Source organism: Oenanthe melanoleuca, chromosome 1 (assembly GCF_029582105.1).
Source record: "Oenanthe melanoleuca isolate GR-GAL-2019-014 chromosome 1, OMel1.0, whole genome shotgun sequence".
Classification (NCBI taxonomy): Eukaryota; Metazoa; Chordata; class Aves; order Passeriformes; family Muscicapidae; genus Oenanthe; species Oenanthe melanoleuca.
In genome coordinates, this window is record NC_079333.1 from 96,694,202 (window position 1) to 96,716,677 (window position 22,476).

General features: G+C 39.3%; 1 protein-coding gene across 1 annotated transcript in view; it reads left to right on the forward strand.

The window, feature by feature from the left end:
* The window catches only part of PPEF1 (protein phosphatase with EF-hand domain 1), a 37,246-nt gene that overhangs the window by 1,625 nt on the left and 13,145 nt on the right, over positions 1–22,476 (forward strand). The window contains 7 exon segments of the mRNA XM_056494065.1: positions 7,621–7,810; positions 7,966–8,103; positions 10,916–11,043; positions 11,840–11,891; positions 17,611–17,783; positions 19,454–19,568; positions 21,448–21,494. Coding sequence (XP_056350040.1) covers positions 7,747–7,810; positions 7,966–8,103; positions 10,916–11,043; positions 11,840–11,891; positions 17,611–17,783; positions 19,454–19,568; positions 21,448–21,494 — 717 coding nt within the window. The 5' untranslated portion in view covers positions 7,621–7,746.

A 22,476-nucleotide genomic window follows, 5' to 3' on the forward strand; every position in this document is an offset into this window, starting at 1 on the left:
TTTTTGAAAAATATCAGTTACATCACTTTGTAGTGGGTGCTTCTGAGAAATAAGCCTGAAGCAGAATTTGAATTATGTATGTGAAATGCCTGCATGAAGACTTGCTCAAGAGGTTAATGTTTCCCAAGTATTTGGAAAACAGAATATGTGCTATTACATCAAGAAGGGCAGCTTTTAGAGGGATGCCCTGATTTCTACACTAGCACCATCACTGGGTTTTTTCTTGTCATGCTAGACTGCTCAATCATATATTGTCAGAATTTTTTGGCCTACTTTCTGTTGCAGCTGTTGATGATAAAAGTTTATTCAGCATATTAAGTGTGTGTGATACATGACTGCTGAGCAAAAAAGCAGTAGTATGTGTGACCTTGTTGATGGGACTGGTATGTTTTCTTTGCCCTTTGTAGAAAGGCAAATAATGTTGTCTCCTTGGACTTGAATAATTTGGAAAGGACATTTGTGTTTCCTCAAGTTGCATGTTATTGTGATCCCCACAAGTAACTGGAGAGGTGGCTCAGTCCAGCGACGCTGACTCTTTATCAGGTTGCTTGGTCATGTCAGATCACTGAGACAGAGGACAAAGAAGACAAACAAAAGAAAACAGGTCCTAAAGAACCTAACTGCTAAGGTTAACACTCTCCCACTGATCTTGGATGAAATGGATGGATTTATTGGAATTGGAGAAAATCTCTCATTATGCAGAGATCTTGGTAAATGCCAATATAGATGAACTTATCCGGTACAGTAAATGGTTATAAATAATGTGTATCCCAAGAATGCAGTGGAAAGAGGTTGTGATGTATTTTTGCTTGCATGCATTTTGGCAGAGCAACGTGATCATACATAAAAGATTAGCTGCTGTAACTCAGATCAGGGAAAGTGCATCCTGCCAGAAGAAACAAACATCAAAACTGTTCTGGGTCATGCAGAATTATTGCGCTTGGTATGCTTTCCATTTACTGTCTCATCTCACAGGAGAGGAACAGCTTTGAAAGTGGAAGCTTGTGTCTGGGACTCCTGAACCTCAGAGGACTAACTCAGTCAATCAAATGCCTTCTTCTTTGCTGGTTTGGCATTTTAAATATATTTTGCACCTTAGCAAAAGTCTTTTTCAAAAGGGGATTTGATCACTCTGTCCTTCGGAGTGGTGGTTGATGCCTTTAGAACTGTAACCACACTCATGGCAAAAAAATTCTGAAAACAGCATGTTATGGTATTATTAGACCTTTGGGGAGGGTCAGGAGGATGAAGATATGGAGCTTTTTCCCACTATAGCGTGCTTTATAACCTGTGGTCCTCTTCAGACCCACAGGCCCTGCCCTGACCCCACGGAAATGGCTGCTGTGCTCTGTTCCATCATTGCACAGCAGCAAGCAACCCCTCTCTGGCTTTTGGACTGGGGCAAAGGTGGTCTGATGAACATAAGTGCTGATGAGGAGTGGGCCCAAGGCTGTAGTTGTAATATTACACTATCATGCTTCTACAGACACCTCCTGATTTCAAGTGGTTTGGCGGGGTATGTGTTTGAAATCACAGTGTCCCCATGCTGCCAGTGGGGCAGATTCCTCAGGGGCTGTCGTGTGAGCAGTAACAAATCACCATGATGGCTCTGCCCTTCCCTAGGGATCCTGTGCAGTTACTGAGAGTCAGGGGCCAGCATGGCCAGGAGCTGGGTCAGATGTGGGATGTGCTCCAACGACTCAGGGTTTTATTTCAAATCGTGGCTTCCTGACTGGAGCAAGACTGTGGTGTTCTCAGCTTCTCCAGTCCCTTCCCTGCAGTCACACAAGGAGAAGATGAGCCAAAACATGAACTGAGTCCACAGAATTCCAGTCACACGTTTATGGTGAGAACATGTGCATGCATGAAGAAATGAACTGAAAGCATTAGCACAGTGCTTCCCAACACAAGATCTGAGTGCTTCATACTTGTGCCATTATCTGGGTATGACTGAGTGATTTGGAGAACACTTATATCAGTTGCATGCAGGTGCAATGCCTTGTGGTAAATTCAGTATTTCTTTCCTTAAGGGCTTTCATAACCATGCCAGTCACATCAGATAACCAAATAACCTGGACAGCCTTATGCTTTTTTCCAGTGTGCTAGATCTGCTAAAATGCAAATCATTGCCTCAACACAGCAGAAAGGCCGAAAGAGATCATGTGACTTCAGATGCGAGGCAGATAACTTCAGCCCATCCCTTTCTCTGCCTGAGATTCAGGAGGCATGGTGACAAAAGAGCTTTTCAACACGGAAACAGCACAGCTGCAGGGCTGCAGCCATGAGCTTTCACATCAGGTTGGACGATGAAAACAGCATTTTCCCCTGGCTGTTTCTGAAGAGCAGCATTCAAGAAATTTCCTCTTGGGAAGCTGTATAAATAGGTGGAGAGCAAGTACACTGCAGCTCCTGAGCTCCAGAGCCCCAGAGAGAATTGGAGCACCTGTTCTGCAGAGCTGGACCCCTCAGGGGTTGCTTTCTCTTAAAAAAAAAAGCATATTCTAAAGGTACTCTTGTACAAAAAATCTCGGTATTGCTGAAGCAGAAAGAAAAAAAGGTAATATCTCTGGGTGGGGTGTGTATATATATATATATATGTATATATATATATATTTAGCTCATTTTTAAAGAGCAAAATGACAGATGTATGTGGCATTATTTATGATTTTACCATGAGAAAAATCACTGTGCTTCAAACTATAATGTTTGACCTGGACTGAATCAGTTTTCCAGAACTTCTAAGTACAGATGAGATCAAATAGCTTTGACAGTACTGTATTTCATGTATTTTTTATTTTAGGAAAAATAATTTTTATTGTATTTTAAACCTTGTTCTGATGCTTAACTTAAATTTTATGAAAACCACTCTGAAGCATGAATTTAATTTTCAAACTGGCTCAGATTTCAACACATTTATTCCGAAGATTTGCATTTTCAAGATGTCATTAAGACCCTGCTCATTAACTGCAGGACAGTATGTGATCAAGCTTTTTGCTTAAATGGTGTTAACTTTTATGCTCCAGTTGGGTTCAGTTTACAGAACCAAATTTGCTGCAGGATTTTCAGTTTTCCTCTTGTTGCATAAAGGAATCTTCCACTAGAGATGTTTAAGATTTCTGGAAAGTGATATGATGGTTTTGTTTATTCTTCAAGGTGTGGAAGAATGTGTACCCCGTTTGTCCACTTGTATTTGCTTCTCCTCCTCTTTTTTTTTTTTTTTTTTTTTTTTAAATCTGCCTAAAGTCTTGCTGTACAAAAAAAAAAAAAGAGGCTGCATGCTTTGTTTATTTTCTGCACAAAAAACCAAAAAAGAAGTCAAAATGTAAATGTACCCTTTATAGATTATAAATAACATGAACTGGTATTCTCCCACCATGTTTTCTACAGATTCTCTTTGGGTTTGCCTGCAGTTCCTGAACTCAGGAATTGCTTGAATTATCTACACGTTCGCACTTTTACTACTCTTGCTTTTATTTCTTTTTACAGCGCATTTTTTGGCTCAGGAATGAGTCCACCTTAAAACTTCATCCTATTCTTCATCTATTCTCTTTCAGGCTCTGCTGGCTTTCTGGTATCTTACTAACATTTGGCCAGTGCTCAACCCACCACACGCATCTCATTCCCTATTGATTCCTGGCCCCAGCACTGAGGTCTATCAACACGGCTACTTATAGCAATCATTCCATCAGCTCTATATTGAGCTTAGCCTTGCTTCTCTGGGCAGGATGAAGAAATTAGCTGTTTGAAATTATCTGTATGAAAAAGCCTTTCTCATTTCTGTCTTTCACATATACATAATTACTGAAAATCACTTAATAGAATTGTTAGTTTGTTCCATGGATGTAAAACAATGGAGAACTAATCATATATTGATTTGTCTATGTGTGATGTTCTCATATCAACCCCTTGGCAGATCAAATTCAGTGTTGGTGTCAAAATTACAGTTCCTATGCCATAGCCAGGTTCCATTTCACTCTGTAAGTTGACTGTGACTGCTTCATCCTACTTTCTGTAGGGTGGGTCTTTTAGCTAATGAGATCTTTGTCTCCATATTGCCATCCTTGACAATCCCAACAAGACAGTTTTGGAGATCTGTCCATCTCCAGGTCCTGACCTGCGTATTGTGATTTAATGTCTGAGTTCTCTTCTCTAGGGTATTTTAGTCTTTCCAGCTTTATTTCCTCAGTAATGCACAGAAGCAAATCCATCACAAAAGCACATTATGGCATATCTGCATTCTCTGCAGTCCTAGTTTCCAAAGAAAAACAATTCTAAAGGAATTTTCCTGTGAGTCACAGTAAAATAAAAATATTATAGTGAGATGGCATCAATGGAAAGCCTCTGTCATTAGAAGAATCCATCCATCCATCTGGTCTTTATATAGAAAACTGTCTCAATCTCATGACCTCTCCATGTACATGTATCTCCTAAGACATGTTATGGGAAGAGATCATAGCTACCTGCTCACAAATATGATTGAGAAAAAGGGTGAGTAGTGAAAGGGGGTGCATTGCTGGAGAGAGATGTTGAAACAACTTTAGGGGAAGTAGTATAATTACAGAAAGAAACCCCATCCCAATAAAAACAAAAGGAGGAGCCTTTCATTTTTGTTTGTCAAAGGTAAAAAACAAATGAAAAGATGGAGTAAAAATTTAAATCCTAGTGGTTCTTATTCATATGGCTCCCATATCCTCAGGTTTAACCTAATTTGCACTTGTCTGTCAGTAGCACAGCTCAAATAATTTTAAAAGATAAGGTGTGCTTTAAAGGATGGCTCCCTGCCCAAAGACTCTGCTGTCTGATTTCATTAAAAGTCAGCTATAAATCTTTACAGGATTTCCATTTTCCTTGAGGCTGAGGCACCCTGGTCTTTATGTGACTGACAAACTGGAGGCATGATTGATTTGGGGCAGCACCTATTACATCCAAACTTAATGATGCTGAGCCATATTCTCTGTAAATCAGGCTCTCAACAGCTCGGGTTCTCAACCCCAAATTTCAGAGCACTTGCTGTGTGTAACCTTCAGCAACTCCTGCCTAGGGAAAGAGTAGCATGTGCCACTCTGGCTTAGCTTTGTGCATGTCCATTGGCATGATTGCAAAGACATTTTATTTTCCTTCAGTGGATGGGTTGTGCTTTCAGTGCCTGTCTACCACAAAACTGGCTTTTTTTGCTAAACTGAGAGAAATCTAGCAATTTTTTGAAGTTATGTCTAAAAGTGGGGCAGATCACTGACCTGTAGAAATTGAATACCTGCTTTTTAGTCAACATGACAGATTCTGTCTTAAAGGTAAATCAGTGGCATAATATCCAGAATATTAACACAGCATTTCATTTCAAATTCTCATCCAGCTACCTTGTGTCTCTTGCAATACCTTGGTAAAAGCCCAGCTTTCAATTTCATCAGCCAACATTTGGGGGGAATTTTGTAATGGCAAATGATTCTTCACCAGGCACTGCTACTCTGTGTAGTAAGTAGCTCACAGCAATTACTCTCCTGGCCTGGAGTCTAGGCATGCAGGTTGGCAGTGAGGATGGCTCCATAGCCACTTGAGAAGTTGTCATGAAAAGTTGTTGAATGTTCGCTCTGTCCATTTTAGGATGCAGATATTTCGGACTTAAGGTCTGAAATGATTATTGCCTTGGACTAGCCCTTTGATTGCCAGATTTGGCCTTTTTAGGTTGTTTAATGATAGGATATATTTGCACAAGTTTTCCTCCAAGTTCTGAGTGTCTGAATCTTCCTTTACTGCTGTCACAATAAGATTTCTGTCCCTATAACTCTATATTTTAATTTCTTTGCTCAGGGAGGTTCTAGAAGTTCATGAGTTTAGAAGTATGTGGGGGACAGTGGTGATGACTGGGAGGAAAGCTGAAGTTGTTGAAAGCAACTCAGCTCCCATTTCTTGGGTCAGCCCACTGCTTGCTGTAGTTTGGAGAGAGCCCTGAGAGGTGTCATGGTTCTGTTTGGGGCTCCCATTGCCCACTTGCTGGGCACAGGCTGACCTGCCCTCTAATCAAGTCTTGCTGCAGTAGAATTTAGATTGTAAGGTCTATTTTGGCCTTAGTGCCAGTCTTCAGATCACAATTCAAGTCACGGCTGGCTTCTTTGAGATGGAGTAATGAAGGATTGAGATTCTCTTAAGGGGGAAAGTGAGGAGATGGTAACCAGGAGAGGAGAAATTGTTTGGAGAGAAGACAGATTTGAGCTATTAGCAATATCAATGTTGTATTTGATGCTGCCAAAGCCATTGATTGGCTCAAAGTTGATATAAGAGCACTTTTTTTGGATGTCATGATAGCTCCTTCAGAGGGATGTAAAGCAGTCTGTTGTGGAGAAATAAGCTTAAAATCCTTCTTTCCTGAAATAATTACTGACTCATAAGGAGTCAGACCCAGCTCAAGTGTAGGATACCCTTGTTTTGTGGGATCCTGAAAAAAAGCCCCAGACCTACAAAGAGTTGTGTTATACTAACATGACAGGACAGAATATCATATATAGTAAATATTGAAATCTGCGCATACAGACCCACAACTATAAGTGCTTTCACTTGAAAAATCACCTAGTTATGCATTTATATTTTTCTTTTGTATTCTTCTTTTATTTTGATTTCTGCTAATAAAGCCAAAGGAAAGTAGTAGCTAGGCATTCATTTTTTGCTGATTAATTTCTTCTTTGTTTTATAACTTGAGTTAAAAGGAAAGGAATATCAATGAAACAAAACAACAGATAAAATAATTTAGATGTCAGATGTATCCCCAGAGACAGAGAGAGAGGGGTCAGCGTGATCATATAAGAAATCTTTAGCTAAAACAAAATTCAGTATCTAAGAGCATTAGTGAATTTCTTGTTGCTTAGAAATTGATCCATTTTGTATCTCAGAGGAATTGTATTCCTTTGAATTTTTTGATTAGAGAGTGTATTGCATTAGTGAACGATACTATTTAGTGAAGAGCTGAGCAAGTGCCAGGAGAAAAACCCAAAAGATTTCACTTCAAAATGTATTCTGTTCATCTATTTAATGAAACAAAATATTTTCCTTGGATTTTTTTTATTTTTTTGGTAGAAATGCAACAGAAAATTGGATATTCTATTTAAATGAAATCTGATAATGAAGTGATTTGTCTATGGTACTGTGTCCTGGTAAATTTGGTGACACTGAGTGATAAAGTGATAAATGGCGTGGTAAGGCAACTTTTCAAATCAATGGAGTGTTAGGAGGATTGAGGGTTGGGATTTTTTTAGCAGTACTATCACATCTAATTTAAAATCTTTAAAATTCTGCAGTTCAAATTTCTGAATCATAAGAATGAAGAGTAATGTGTCTCTGAAGTCCCTTGTCTCTAGTAGTAAGGCTTTAAATAGCTATTCTTCATATAAGAAATTGCTGCTGCACATTAACATTAAGCTAACATGTAAGGAGTAAACTGTATTAATGTCTAAGTTAATTTCTCTTGACTGCAAGTTAATAGTAATCAGATGTGGGAAAAAAGCCCCTAGTTTAGGTAGGATGTGCTGAACAATAATTTTTTATGTGCTGAAGGTACCTCAGATTCTGTGTTGTCAAGCACCATTTTTTTTTCTCCCTGTCCCTTCCTTCCAAACTCATCCCTGTTAGGAGTACTAGGAAGAGCCCAGGAGCCCAAAGGAGTATAGCCCTCGTTACTGAAGGAACAACACAGGAAATGTGTATAATGCTAACAGCTGAGAGAAACATGCTTCGTATCAGCAGCAATTAAATCGGATGGGCAGCATCATTGGAACCATGGGGTGCAGCAGTTCTGTAGCTGACAGAAGGTCAGAGAATGGTGAGTGTTGCCTTTGTCTTCAGGGCAAGTGGTTGTTCTCTCTCTGACACCAGAAGAGGATTGCAAGGTAATGTTCCCCCCCCCCCCCCGCCTCAAGACCGGTTGTTAAAATACTTGCTCAGGAAAAATTATTTTCTTTTTAAAACTGTGATTAGCTTTTAGACGCTGGCTGAGGTCAGGAAGCATCTTTAGACCACCTCTAACATTGACAGAATGGGTTGTAAAAGATTCACAGCATCTGGGAGAGAAGCTAAATTTCAGAGGTGTCTGTACTTGCTCTGTCACTGGCAGAGGTAAGGTATTGAGTGGGACCTTTTATGTCTTTTCACACTACAGGGTTCCTGGGCAAACCACCCCAATTTCCCTGCTGTTGTGTGACCCTAGTTATGAAACAAGTGTAATAAAGCAGAGCTATTACAATGACTTCAAAATCCCTTTTCTGGCCTACCAAGTGCCTGGCCTGACATTCTCCCTGATAATTACTGAGGCTATCAGTTGAAAGTCTCCACAGGACCTGGTTAAATGTTCAATTAAACTAATGGATTATCACCCCCCCTTTTAATCATACCCCACCTTGGTATGAACTCAGAAGTCTTTGCACAAGCAGGTGGGATCCAGGATTCACTCAGACTTTTGTTCAGATCCTTTGTGTTTTCTTTCAAGATTTTTCATTAAAGCAAATTTTTTGGTAAGCAGAGAGCCATGTTACATGGTACTGTGCATAGTCTTAGGACATTATTATGCTGAACAGCCATGGTTGAAAAAGAAGGCTCTTTTTGGCCAGAACATGAGTCACAGGAAGCTGGTGAGTAAGAAGCAGGAGCACTTAGTCATGGCTACAGGGATCCCAGCTGACTGGTTTGAGAGCAGCCCTCAGCTTTGTGTATGCTACTACAAAGCAGCATCCATGCTGTATGATAGCAGTGAAAGTGGAATGGAATCATCTGGAGTCCCAAACCTACCTGTCACTGGGAGGAAGCTCTTCCTCTTTGGGTTTGCATGCTATGCCTACATGGGCCTTGCAAGACCTTGGGGATGTGCCACTTGGGAATATTTCTGAGTACGTAAAAGACTGGAGCGAGCATGAGGAGTTGTACTCTTTCTTGATCAACAACCATCAACACACATTGATGTGGGGCTTAGGATTTTGAATGCTTGATGAACTCTGTTTTGTCTTCTGGAGTTGCTGGATGGTTTCGTTTCTACTCTTCAACACTAGTCAAGTGATGCTGAACCATCATTCTATCTGCAGCCTGAGGCTGTACATTTCTCTAATGCATTAATAACATGAATTTAACAGATACTTGTTGGTGTAGAGACCTTCTGCAACTGATAACAATTTCTTTTAGAGATGCAGATTAGCCTAGTGTGAAAATTATGTTCTGATTCAGTTCTGAGAATAACAGTGCTGTAATAAGTACAATTAAAAAGAAAAAAAAAAAAAAAAAAAAAAGACAGGATACATTCTGTTAGTTTTGCAACATTAACCACAGTGATTGATATGTATCTGTCTTATGTGATAGCAATGGAACTGTGCCATGTTAAGTGCTCAGGACCATTAAGCAACCCAGGGGGCTTTAATGGGAAGTTTAATGACTCTGATGCTGGAAATCCGTTTCTGTGCTGGTGGTTGTGCTTTGCCCCTTAGGTACTCTTCTAAACATAAATGTTGGTGGCAGCCTTGTTGTAATATGTCAGGCTTTCAGGTCTGTAGTGGTGGGGACTTCCAGAAAGCACAGAAAATAAGAGAGATCTCAGAGTTTATGTAGAGTCTGAAGAATGCTCTTAGTCATATAATGATCACATTTCCTTCAGGCAGAAGGATTATTCTAGGATGGCTGCAATATCTACAGGATGGAAGTATTTCTGGATTTTGGTCTTTTTAGGCTTTTTAGAAAATTTTACCATTTTAACTATACTGTATACTCATTAATGGTAAAATAAGCAAGTAACATGTTGTTGTGGCATCTGTGAGCATTTATATATAAAAATGTTTCCTTAATGTTATACTCTATTAATAGAATCACTTTTCCATTAATATTTGTCCTTACCTGCATGCAGTAAGGAACAAATAATTGTCACTCAGGTCCCACTCATCCCAGTATAAAAATGCCTGGTGTTGGAGATCAGTTACAATATTTGAGTGGTGTAAACCCTGTAGTACAGAGCTTTTCTTTACTGTTTTGCAGTGCAGGACAGTGCCCATGCCAGGACCTCTTTGTGCCACCAGATGTTTCTCTGCTCAACAGACTTTTATCTGAGCAGTTAAAGGAATGTGGTCTCTCTGTGGCATGAATGAGGCCTGTAGGCAGCAGGCTCTTTCCTCCAGGCTGCAGTCTTGATGATTGTCCTTCAGTGAAGTTTCCAGCAGTTTTCCAGACTGATACCATAGTAGATACAACTTCTTAAAGTGCTGAACAGAATGCATATTCAGCACATAGTCAAAAATTGTCTTCTGGCATGTTCCATTGATTTTTTTGGGGTGAGTGTTCTTTTGTTAACCAAGCTTGCAAAAACTATACCTCATAGCCTTTTGGCTTGTCTATTTAAGCAACATATTCTACCCCATTTGTTAAATTTTTATCCTAGGATTTGAATTTTGCTGAATTTGGCTTACTGATGCAGCTCTGTAGGCAAAAACTTTCTGGTAGTAGAGGCTGTTTCAAATACTGTCATTGCATGATTGTTCATGTCACAACTTGCAAAATCAAAGCTTTTTACTGCAGCTTGATAAAGAAATATGCTGTTGATAGGCCAAACTGTTCTTCCTTTCTTCACCTTCCCAAAAGCCATATAGTGCCCATCAGCTGAACATGACTGGCTTCTTACCTGGGTACTGTCTTCAAGACAATTAAATGGGGAAGGTTACTAACTACTAAGGCCTGAGCAAGTCAGCTTGCTTGGGGTCTGTGTTGGAGGACAGAAACAGTAAAGCTATATTGTATTTTTTTCAGTGTCACTTTTACTGGGTTTCATTTTATTGCTGACTGTGTACATTGGACTGAATTTGTCATCTGATTGCAAAATTCTGCAAAGGCAGCAGGCATATTTTCATTGTAGATTACCCTGCATCCATGTGTACTCCACTGCTTTCTGTTTTGACAGTCATTAGAGCTGCAATCCTCATCCAGAAGTGGTACCGCTTTACGATGGCGCGGCTGGAGATGAGGCGCCGCTATTCTCTCAGTATCTTTCAGTCAATCGAATATGCTGATGAACAGGATCAACTACAGGTTTGTAATCTTCCATTCTTCCTATACAAGCACTTATGTTATCCCCAGCACTATGGTTGTACTAACAAAATGGGTATGTGGTGATTTCTTCTACAAAGCTGGGTCATGATAAAAAAACTTGTTTCCCTGCCTGACACATGAACTAAATTGTATATTCATTCACAGACATACAGATGAATGTAACTACATAGGCATTAGGACATCATTCTGCCCACACAACATATCTGGGGTATAGGTTCCTGTATAGCAGCTCTGTTAGCCAGGGATTGCAGGTCATTTACAGATCACTGTGGGTGATTTTAACTGTCTGTGAGGCAATATATGTCCAACAGAGGACTCAATGTTTCAGCATGTCAGCCCAGTCTTCCTTTAGGGTCAATATAGGAAATTTGGAACTTACAGACCTTTGTGTTCATCCTAGCATCTGTGTCTAAAGTCAGTTCACTGCATTGTGGCAGTTGTTTCTATTGACTATGAAGAAAGTCTTGGCAAATAGTCTGGGTGGCGGGCGAGATGAATTACACTCAGAAACATCAACAGGACTGAAACAGCCTGAAACATTTTATGTATTCATGAAGTATTAGCTGTGAATTCATGGCAAAAAAAGGAAGCTGGGCTATTTTTGTAGTAGGACACAGATTGTGTCGTTATTGCAGGCTGATACTATGGGAATATACAGTAGTGACTTATATTCCCCTAAATGGGAAATTGCAAGTAATTGAGTAAGAAAGATGTTAATGCTTGTTGGATCACCTAAACTGATCAGTGTGTTTGTTCTTTTCTTTTTCATACTCAGCTATCCAACTTTTTTACATTCATGCTGGACCATTGTACTCATCCTGATTCAGGTAACAATAAAAATAAAAGTAATGTGGAGATTTGTATTTTAAAAACTTAATGCGAGGAAAGTTAATTTTCAATGTGATATTTACCACCTATGGCACATGCTGGGGTTGAAGTTTGATCTCCCAAATACTGTAATATGAATTTGATCCTCTAAGTGTTCACACTCCTCCCTACCTATTTAGTGAGTTAGAGCAGACAGAACAGGTGCCTGTTGTCCTTATGAGAATATGTAGAGGTGCTCAGAAGACTTTCTTATATGTTACTGCCCTTCCTAGAGAATCCAATTTTCACAGCTTTCTGTGCATGTTTTCTTAAACTATGAGATGTGAGTATTCAGAAAGATTGTGTTCAGTTGGTTTAAGGCAGGTATAATCAAAGAGGTTGCTCTTTCTCCCCCACTACCCACTAATTCTGTCAGTTCTGGACCACTATTTAATTTATTCTGTATTTCAGTACGACATGTCTGTATCATATGAATGATAAAAAAAGAAAGAAATTTAAAGTGCTGGAGATAAATCTTTAGGAATCATTTAATTTAAGCTTCAGTTATTCAAGGAATAACCTTTAATTTTTGAAGTATTTTGAGATCCTTGGACACAGCTTACTTTTGAGGTCAAGCTCAACAGAAGGACAGACTGAAAGTGATTCCCAAGTCCAGAAAACAAATGTGACTTCCCTGAATGAATTTAGAATAGATCTAATCCCAGTGGAGTTAAAAATGAGGCTGTCTCCTTCTTATTGCATTACAAGAGAATGCTCTTTCTCTTTCATCTGGTCTTGCCATGGGTTATTCCAATTAAAATTTGCACAAGATACTTTAATAGCAGGATAAAACCACCATCAAAACTTTAAGTGATTCAATGTTCTAATGACAACTGGTAGAAATTGCAATTTTTCTCTCTTAAGTACTTTAGAGTGCCTAATGCTTTCTGTACTCTGCAGAAAAATAAATTACATTTGAGCCTTGCTCCAAAGTCAAGGCAGATGACACAATAGTCCTCCCTTTGATTTTTTTTCCGATTACTGCCATTTTCAGTGAAAAAAAATTTGCTTTAGTCATTTAACTTCCTGGGAAGGAATTAGCAAACTTAAAGAAAATCAGATACTGCTCACTTCATCTACTTCTTCATGCTGATAATGCACCTCTGTTCAACTTTTACACCTGAATGGGAAAGAAAACAGTAGTGCTAGGTCTGAGATTTGGCAAAATATTGTTAATCTCTATTTCTATGATAATATTAAAATGGAATTTTACAGCTGCTTGTTGTAGATATGATTTATCCACCTTTATTAACTGCGTCTACTGGCAGAAGGAATAAAGGTGAGGTGTCTCAGGTGACTTGCTCAGGACATTGCAGAGCACATTGCTACATGCATAAGCTGTTCGTGTGCAATTGGAGATCTGAGCCTCACCTGTGCACAGGGAGGGAGATGGAGGGTCCTGTGGGCTGCCCCTCATCACCACTGCACAGGTGACCTGTTTCTTGGTCTTGTAGATATTAGGAGTTGCAGATGTGCAATTCAGGTTAAGGCTGAAACAAATGATAAAGTGTATATGGTTTATGGTAAAGCATCCCTTTGTCTTGCTAGCTTAAAACTTCCATCTTTTAGGACTGACGTTGTTAAGACTTGATAACTGCTCCAAAGGCTTTATTTTTGTCTTGGTTTATTCCCCCTTCTAGTGCCATGTGTTGCAGATACCAGAACCCTAAACAAAACAGAAAAATTCTGGTGTATGTTTAATAGAGATGGCCAGGGCTGCCTATGCAAAGGAGCTGACTTAGATTTCTTTTTTTGAGGAATTGTATATCAAATGTGTATTTTTTGGGTTGTGGTTATTTTGTCCACAAATGCTGGCTGCATGTGTTCTTTGCTTTAAGCTCTTGATTGCTTGCCCCTGGAGGAGACCTTTGCAGCACTCATGCTAGCCCCACTGATGTAAGCAAAATCAGTGCTGAATAGAGATTCTTAAGGAACTGCTTCCACTTCTGCTGAATCACCATCTTAAGATGTGAACTACAGCGAATGTAAACATAAAAGCCAGAGAGACTTCAAATTGACTTTGCTATTCTCAAGCATTTTCTAAAACTTGCAATTCCAATTCTCTGGGTTTTTTTTTTTTTTTCTTTTCATCAGTGTGTGCTCACTTAAATTAAAGTGATAGCATATGTTTCAAAAGCTGTGTCCAAGAAGACAGTATATAATATTCCTACCAAAGAATAGGTTCCCTGTTGTTGTCAGTATGTAATAAGAAAGTTACCTGAACATTTTGTGATCTGTGGTTTTCCTTATATTATAAACTACTCAGCCTCCATCATTAATCTTCCTTTCCTCCTTTTAATCTTTTTTTTTTCAGATTGTTTTTCAATGAAAGAGAAGCAGCTGCCATCTCATTAACATTAAGTAATGCTTTTGATGTGATTGTTTATCTGTTATACCCTAAAGTTTTTTCATCCTCTCAGTCTCCTTAAGATGTCAGTGTAATTTGTGATTGGGATATTATATAGCTGAATGTCTTGTTCTGCTACTTATTAAAGGCTATTTTGCAACGGTTTGTAGAAATAAGAATAAGACCCTTTTCTACCTTACACTTTTCTCCCTCATTTCCTGAAAAAAACCTTCCTACCTTCTCAGCTTTCAATGGAAAGTTCTCTGGTCAGAGAAAGCTGGAAACTGCCTTTCCAGCAAAAGATGACCCAATTACTCACTCTTTTATGGGCACATTGAGGGTGAGAAGACTGCAGACACATCCTGAGAAAAATGGTGGGACTGGGAATCTAAACCTGTTCCTCTCGAGGTCACCAGGGCACCTCCTGGAGCCTTCCTTCAAAGAGGAACAAAAAAAAGTGTTGTTTTCTGCAGTTTCACTCCCCATGATGCCTCCCTTACAGCTTTAACACCCTTCCAAGATGTTTTGCACAGAGTGATTATTGCAGTGGGGAATAAGTTATAGCTGCTTGCAGTTTGTAGCACCAGGAATGGTGTGAAGTAAGAAATGTTTGAAGCATTTTAGAAACTTCCTTCCTCTTTGTAGGCTCAGTGTCCATTTGGCTTTGACCTGAGAGCTATGGGTCAATCTGGCTTATGAAAGAGCACTTCTCAGGATTCAGAGGTACTCTCAGATACCCCAATGGTCAGGCTGAAGGCACACAGGTAGTGGCAGAACAGATAACTGATTTCAGAGCTGCAGAAGTAGCTGATTCCCTGTTCCCCTGATAGTCAGTAAATCCTTGGCAGCCTTGACTTGTCTTGAAAAACTCCAAAGACAAAGTGATCTTGTCAGGAGAATCAGATCTTTGGGCTTTCTCTGACCAAATTGACTCCACTAAGCTCTGGGTGTTTGTGTTTAATATAGAATATGGCTGTAAGGTAGTTATTTGGGTTTTGTTAATAGTGAAGGCTCAACTCTCTGAGCGTGGGCTAGACCTCTGGTGTCAGAGTACAAAGCCAATCATTGCCTGTGCTCCCTCTAGTCAGTGGAGAGGTGCAGATGCTGGCAGAGGATATTTCATTCTGTCTTGACACATGTGCCTGAACCCAGCATGCCAAGACTTTTCATCCCTCTCTTTCAGCATGAACTAAAAGAGCCATGACAGCTTCAAGTAGAACAGCAAAATGTGAGGGGTGCTGAATCCTTCAGAATTAGTCCTGCATGGGGCATGTGGTAAGCTGGGGTACTTGCTGGACAGCATGGTGTTCCCCAGGCTGCATTAGGTCATCCATTACTGATTGTTCAGAGATGGGACTGTCATGCTGTGCAGGAAGAAGCCTTAAAATCCATCTGAAAGACACCTGAGGAGATGTAAGCACACTCTAAGGGTAATGACCATGACTGGCTTTTGACAGCTCATCCAGAAGTGGAAAATTGGGTGTACTTTGCAGAAATATGTCCTATAGGGAAGGATTGAGCTTCCCAGCCTGAGCATGTGCCAAAATGGAAGTGAGTCTGTGAGGAAGGCAAGTTCATGTTCAGAGGCAGAGTGATGGATGGATGGATGGATGGATGGATGGATGGATGGATGGATGGATGGCCTACTGCGTGCTGGAAGGGGGAAGGCAGGAGTAGGAGCAGGCATGGGCAGGTGTCTGCCTGGCTTGAAATGCTCAGAAGGTCACTGACTCTGAAGAATCATGTCAGATGAGGACAGCTGGTTAGAACAGGCAAGAAATGAGGCATTTGGGTGGTCTGAGGAGTTGGCTGTGCAAGCACCCACTTCTTGGGAAGTAGGGTGCAGAGGGAGATACTGCCCAGAGGCCTGCTGATAGAGCTGGAGCAAGAATTGGTGCAAATGTGCTTGGCTGATCACTATATGAGAATCAGCAGTTTCAGTCGATGGTGACATTCTGGTGTCCATCCAGACAAAGCTGTAACTGTGGAAGTGGAAGACTGCAAATCAAACTGCACTTGGTGAAAATGGTCAACCCTGAGCACCTTGCTGTTACTTGATGCCTTAATCCATTTAAATGGCTGAGTATAACATTGCATTAGCACTGAATGTGCTAATCAGCTCACAGCTGAAGTGCTCATGGTAAAAGGGGACTTTTTAAAATGCAGATTATGTTTTTATCTATTTATTTCTTTAATATCCAGTTGCAAGACAAGTTGGCCTTTATGAATTTCATAATTTATGAGGTTGCATGCTGGTTTTGGCTACTGTGAGTTTTGAGTCACAGCTACAGGTCAGCTGTAAATCAGCAACAAATAATACAGCTGCACAGCTGTAAATAATACTTTTTTATTTGCTGTTGCAGGAAATCAGGGTTACAGAAAACTTAACTGTAGCCCAGCAAAAAGTATTTACAACAATCATCTCACAAAAGCAACTGTGCAACAGCACCTGCTGGAACACTTTCATTTAGGGCCTAGTTCTCTCTTTTAGAATAATACATGACCGAGACAATCTGCAAGAAGAAAACACTGAAATCTGCTGATCAGTCAGTAACATTTCAAGGGTATATCAAGAAAAAGAATGGATTGAAGCAATTAGCAGTGTTCCTGCTTTCTTCATGTTCCAGGAAAATTAGAAGCTATGCTCCATTTTCACCACTCTGTTTTTGTTTACTTTATTTCATCCAACAGTTTTATGGCAGCCGACCAAATTCTGGCATTGTTTCCTAGCTGCATCAGAAAGGAGTGATTTGCAATCCACTGTGAATAAATAGAATTTTGTTGGTGACTTTTAAAATAATCACTGTGACCTGCTAATATTTAGCCTAAAAATTTTAAGTAGAAAATAAAAACAATAGAAGTGAATCTTCAAAACTGGTATTAAAAGTGTAATATTGAACTTAAAACGGATGGTCATTAAATGATCAGCCATGATTTTTGTATCTCCTTCCATCAAGGGGGAAGGAGAAGGAAGTTTGTACGAGGTGATGGCTCTTGTTACCTGTGAGCAGACTGCTCTACAACTTCAGTGCAAAATGTTTTGCACCCTGACTACAGCTTCTTTTCCAGAAGCTGGAAAAGTGTTTTTGCCTGTTTTTAACTTGGTTTGGTCTTTTTTTTTACTTTGTAGGGGTTGATTGGTTGGTTGGTTTTAGTATTGAGAAACAATCTGGGGAACCTGGAGCTTTTCCACTATAGGAGGCAGGAGTCAGCCATTATAATACTGCAGCAGTTAAAGCAGTAAGATTCAAACAATTTTGGCCAGGCTGTTACAGCTCTATGGGGAACTTATGCAATGTCTACATTTTTGTTTTCCTTCTATCTTCTTCCAGTTTCTCAAATTTTCACCAGCCCTAGTGCTTCTCAGGTGGTGGACGAAGACTTATGTTTAAAAGAATTTGAAAAAAAGATTGATGTTCCAGACTCTTATCATGGACCACGACTCTCATTCCCCCTTACTGTGGAAGATGCCAATGCTCTCCTTCATGCTTTCAGGAATGAACAGGTAATTTGCAACTAGCTTGTTTTCTTTTCTTAACTTATTTTACATCTGTAAAGTTGTAGGTCCATAATCCAATGTAAGGCTAAACTCATGCCCAAAGAGATATTTCACCTTTCTTTTACATCTCATTACTTTTTCCTGCTATCCCATTATGATCATAAATGTGCATGGTAAGCTGCCTTGGGAAGTTGATCTGCTAACACAATAAAATCAAAAGCAGACAGTTCTTATACAGAAAAGTACCCACATTTGATTCACTACTTTGCTGCATGACCACCAGGTCTGACACTGGGGAGGAGGCAGGGATGAGTGAAATGAAATGGGAACCCTTAGCTGCTGCAAGGCAGGGGTTCTCAGTGAGAGTGCAGGACTGGGGAAGGTATGCTAAGCTAAAATAGAAACTAATTCTCATCTTTTTATGGGTTAAAAGTGTTCATTGTTTGGTTCTCTGTCTTTTGTCCCTCACCTCTTTCTTTTAGAGGAATTGAGGTGTAAGGGTCAATCACCTCATTGCAGGCTGCAAGACTCTGCCGTAACAGTGGAGTGACTGTAAAGCATTGCTAATGTAGCAGAACAGAGTGATAGCACAAATCTCTGCAGGTTGGGCTGCAGCTTCCAAGACAGAGAGGAGGCTGTTTCTCATTCTCTGTATTCCTGAGCAAGTCCTTTTGTTGCCCACAAGATGAGGGTGGAGCAGGGAGGCATTAAATGGCACAGCTTTGTTTGGACTTGTAATCATTTCTGCTTAACAATATGCTCTGTAAAAGGGGCAAGGGTGTATCGTGCTTTTTAATTTACTAAATAAGAATATTTTTCTCCAGTAATTTTCTGTGGAGGCTGATTTTCAAAAAGTACCAAATATAAAGCACGTGATAAATGAGCCAACCCAGACTTCACCTTACTGTCCACTCTCCCTTCTCTTACTATGGCTGGCATTTTATTAAGGAAACAGTCATAGGTAATTGGCCTTTTTATTTGCTTAAAAACATGAATCTTGAAAAGTCATTCTGTAGCTCATCTATCTCCCCTACCAAAATTCCTCAGATCTCTGTTGGAATTAAAACTTTAAAAATCACCAGCTGACAAAATGTTCATAAAAAACATGAGAGAAGACCAGAAGCTTCAACGTTGCATTGTTATAACTTCTTCACTGAACAGGAAGATAACTCTTACTAAGGCAGGCCTTACTGGAGTTTTCTTGTCATTGTTTTTGCAATTCGCTGAAATATCATTTATGGCCTTTGGGGATTTTTTTTGTTGGCTTGTGTTTTGGAGTTTGTGAGATTTTGTTTGTTTGTTTACTCACACCTAGAATGACATACTTTTTATTTTTTCCCCAGTTACTTTAAACAGATGGCCTTATGCAATGATTCTGAGTGCTCTCTAAGTCTTATCTCTCCTGAAAAACAGGAAGAGTAGAAAGAGTACAGTATAAATAAAGTGGGAAAATCTGTAAAACAAGTTCACTAAGGGCTCCATGTCCATTCACTAGGAAGCAAATGCAAAGCTATGAACACTCTGAATTCCTAGCTGTAGGCCATAAATCCCGTACTCATGTCTGGAGATCTGCACTATAAATAACCTTGGCAGTGCATGTCTGATATTAATAAAAGAGCCAGACCTATTGCTAATTCAAAGAAGTTTTCCTTTTCTACCTGCTATTTCTTTCACAGCTGCTTCATGCCCGCTATGTACTGCAGCTGCTAAGTGAAACTAGGAGGGTTCTCAAGGAGATGCCAAATATCACTCATCTTTCAACTTCCTATTCCAAGGAGATAACTGTCTGTGGTAAGGTGCCAAAGAAGATACCTGTTTTGGGCTATGGGTTGATATTCTAAGTGATTAGGGAATGATACTGACATTTTCAAGTTTTGCCATTAGAAGAAAATTCTCAATGCCCTTTAAAAAGTTGTTTATTTTATTTTCCCCCACAAATACATAAATTGGAGCAAACAAACAAACAAACAAAAAGTTCCTGAGTCATAGTAAGTATATTTTAAGAGATTCCCTCACCTCCTCTTTCCTGTTCTTGTTTAACATTTCTGAATGAATTAGTATTAATTCAGCTAACACTGCAGTGCAGCTTAAATACTCCTGCACTTCCACCTCTAAAATGCCACCAAGTATTTTGATCACTGGCTGTAAGTCTCACCTCTTTCTCCTCTCACTGAGTAAAAGACCTTACTCAGTAATGATTTTAATGATTTTAATCATAATTTAGTCTGTAATTATTTTAATGAGGGTTTAATACGGGTGGCAAAAAAAGACCTTTCATTGACAGCATGACTATCTAGAATAAATTGAAATGATAATAACCCCTCATTTCTAAGGAGACCCAGGAGGATGGATTAGTCTTTATACAACCAACAAATTGGTTGCACAGAATAATGTGTCATACAGTAAAGAACTAAGAGCTCTTTGCCCATCTATTTTGTTACACTTTTGTAAATTATGGATAACAGGATGCAGTATCCTGACTTCACACAAAATGCAGTAGCTGAAAAACAGAACAATAATGGTGACATAACTCTTGATATCTATCAGAGTGTGCTCTGTGTAATAGTAAAGTGGTATAAGGGAGGTACTGTGAGACATGTGAAATAAATAATGTTTTTTAAGATGTGGTTATAGACCTACTTTGATTGCCAGGAAAGGGTTTGTTTAAATGAGTTTTTGTATAAACAATAATTTATTAACCAAGCCAACAAGACCCCCTTCCAAATCAAGGAAACACAGATTCATGCTTGTTCACAACACAACGTGTTCTTGTTAAATAAACATTCCTCTTCATGTTTGTATTGCATTTGCACTATGTAAGCAGCATTAAAAGGGATCCCTCTCCTGTACTGAAACTAAAAGTTTTTGTCACCAGAAAGAGCCTATGCAGAAGAGAGATAACTCATTTTTAAGCATAATTGATTCAAAATGTTAATTTCCTTAAGGTATCACTCTCAATTTCTTATAATTTCAAATTAATAATGCAGATTAAATATATACCTGAAATGTTTGCATCCATGTATGTACTAAATATCTATCATATCTTGAAAGATCCCTTAGAACAAATTCAGCAGGCTCATAATTAATCAAAAGTTGGACAGAAAAACATATACACATAAAAATGTCACTTCTCTTTTCCTAATCATTGGTGGTAAAAGCCAGTTATCACAAGATAGGTTTTAAAACTGTTTTGCAACTTTGTGGTGGTGATTCTCAGACATGAGAAGGCTGGCTCTGTGAGTTTGATATGCAGTCAGATGCACAAGAGATCTGTGCTGCAGTGATGCTTTGTGTTGGGGTGAAATCCCCCTGCCTGTTCCAAACAAACATCTCAAAAAGGACCCAGTCTGTCTTTCCTGTGGCCTTAGCATTGAGGCACAGAGGCACGGACAGATCTTGACACTCTCCATCGTTTCCTGCTGGTAGTAATCAAACCCCATCACTGAAACGCATTCAGTTGTGCAGTATAAAAAGGACTACTTTGGTAAATTTAAACCCATTAATATGTAGAAGTCTACTATATTTCAAAATGTCTTTTAGTGGCATTTTTTTGTTTATATACATAAGGAAAACATGGGGGGAAATTTATTAGGTCCAACTAATTCCAGTTTTATAATTCAGATTCTTCCTCTGTGAGAAAATTTAAAAAAAAAAAAATTGTTTCCTGTAGGAGATTTGCATGGAAACCTGGATGATCTTTTGCTGATATTCTATAAGGTAAGTAGGTACTCTGAGATGTAGCTTTTTCACTTTATGACTTGTTATTATTTATGTGTGACAGACTTATCACCTTTAAAACTGCTCATGTGGTGTGCATACATCACACAGACAAATCCTGAAACAATTTGGTGTCTTTGTCAGAGCTTTTCCTTCTTCATATCCTCCTACTCACTCTGAAGTAGATCAAGGAGATGATTATTTTCCTGAATGCTGAACTGCAGCATGAGCCAAAATTTAAGAGGGCTCCTTGCAAAGTCTCCAAAGTTCTGCCACTGTTTTAAATTCCATATTTACTGAAGTCTGCTAAAATCAGGAGCTAACTGAGTTCCAGATGTAACAGTACACCATAGATAATTTTGACACTGAAGAAAAAATGCAGAAGGATTCATTTAGGCCTTCCACTGATACCTGCAGGTTAATTGGTTTGCTTTTGGGTTGGTTTGGGGTTTCTTGTTGTTTGGTTGGGTTTTTTTTTTTTTTGTTTGGTTTGTTTTTTTGGGTTTGTTGGATTTTTTGTTGTTGTTGTTTTTTGGGAGAGGTTGTTTTTGTTTTCTTATTTTTAGCAAGAAACAGGAAAGAGTGATATTTAAAAGCTTTTTAAGCCTTGGAAGCTGTCACATGGTCTGCACAAAATAGAAGTACTTGGGGCTGCCTTTATATATCCTTTTTTATCATGCTAAAGAAGCATAGCTCTGTTTTACTGATGTGTAGAACAAATTAAGCTCCAGGCTAACTTTTCTACAATTGTATGTTTAGCTGAAGATGCAGGAAATGTTGTGTATTTAGTTTCACATTTATCTTCAGGATGAATCACCACCTGTGATTGAGTAGGTACTCTTTGATTTGAGCTTTCTGGGGGGTGGGGGAGTGAGAAACAGGTTTGTGTCAGATCCTGCACTGAATGGAGACTGAAGTGAGATAAACCAGGTGTTTAAATGAATGTAGTTCTCCCCCTGCTTCCAGCTTTGTTACACTTAGT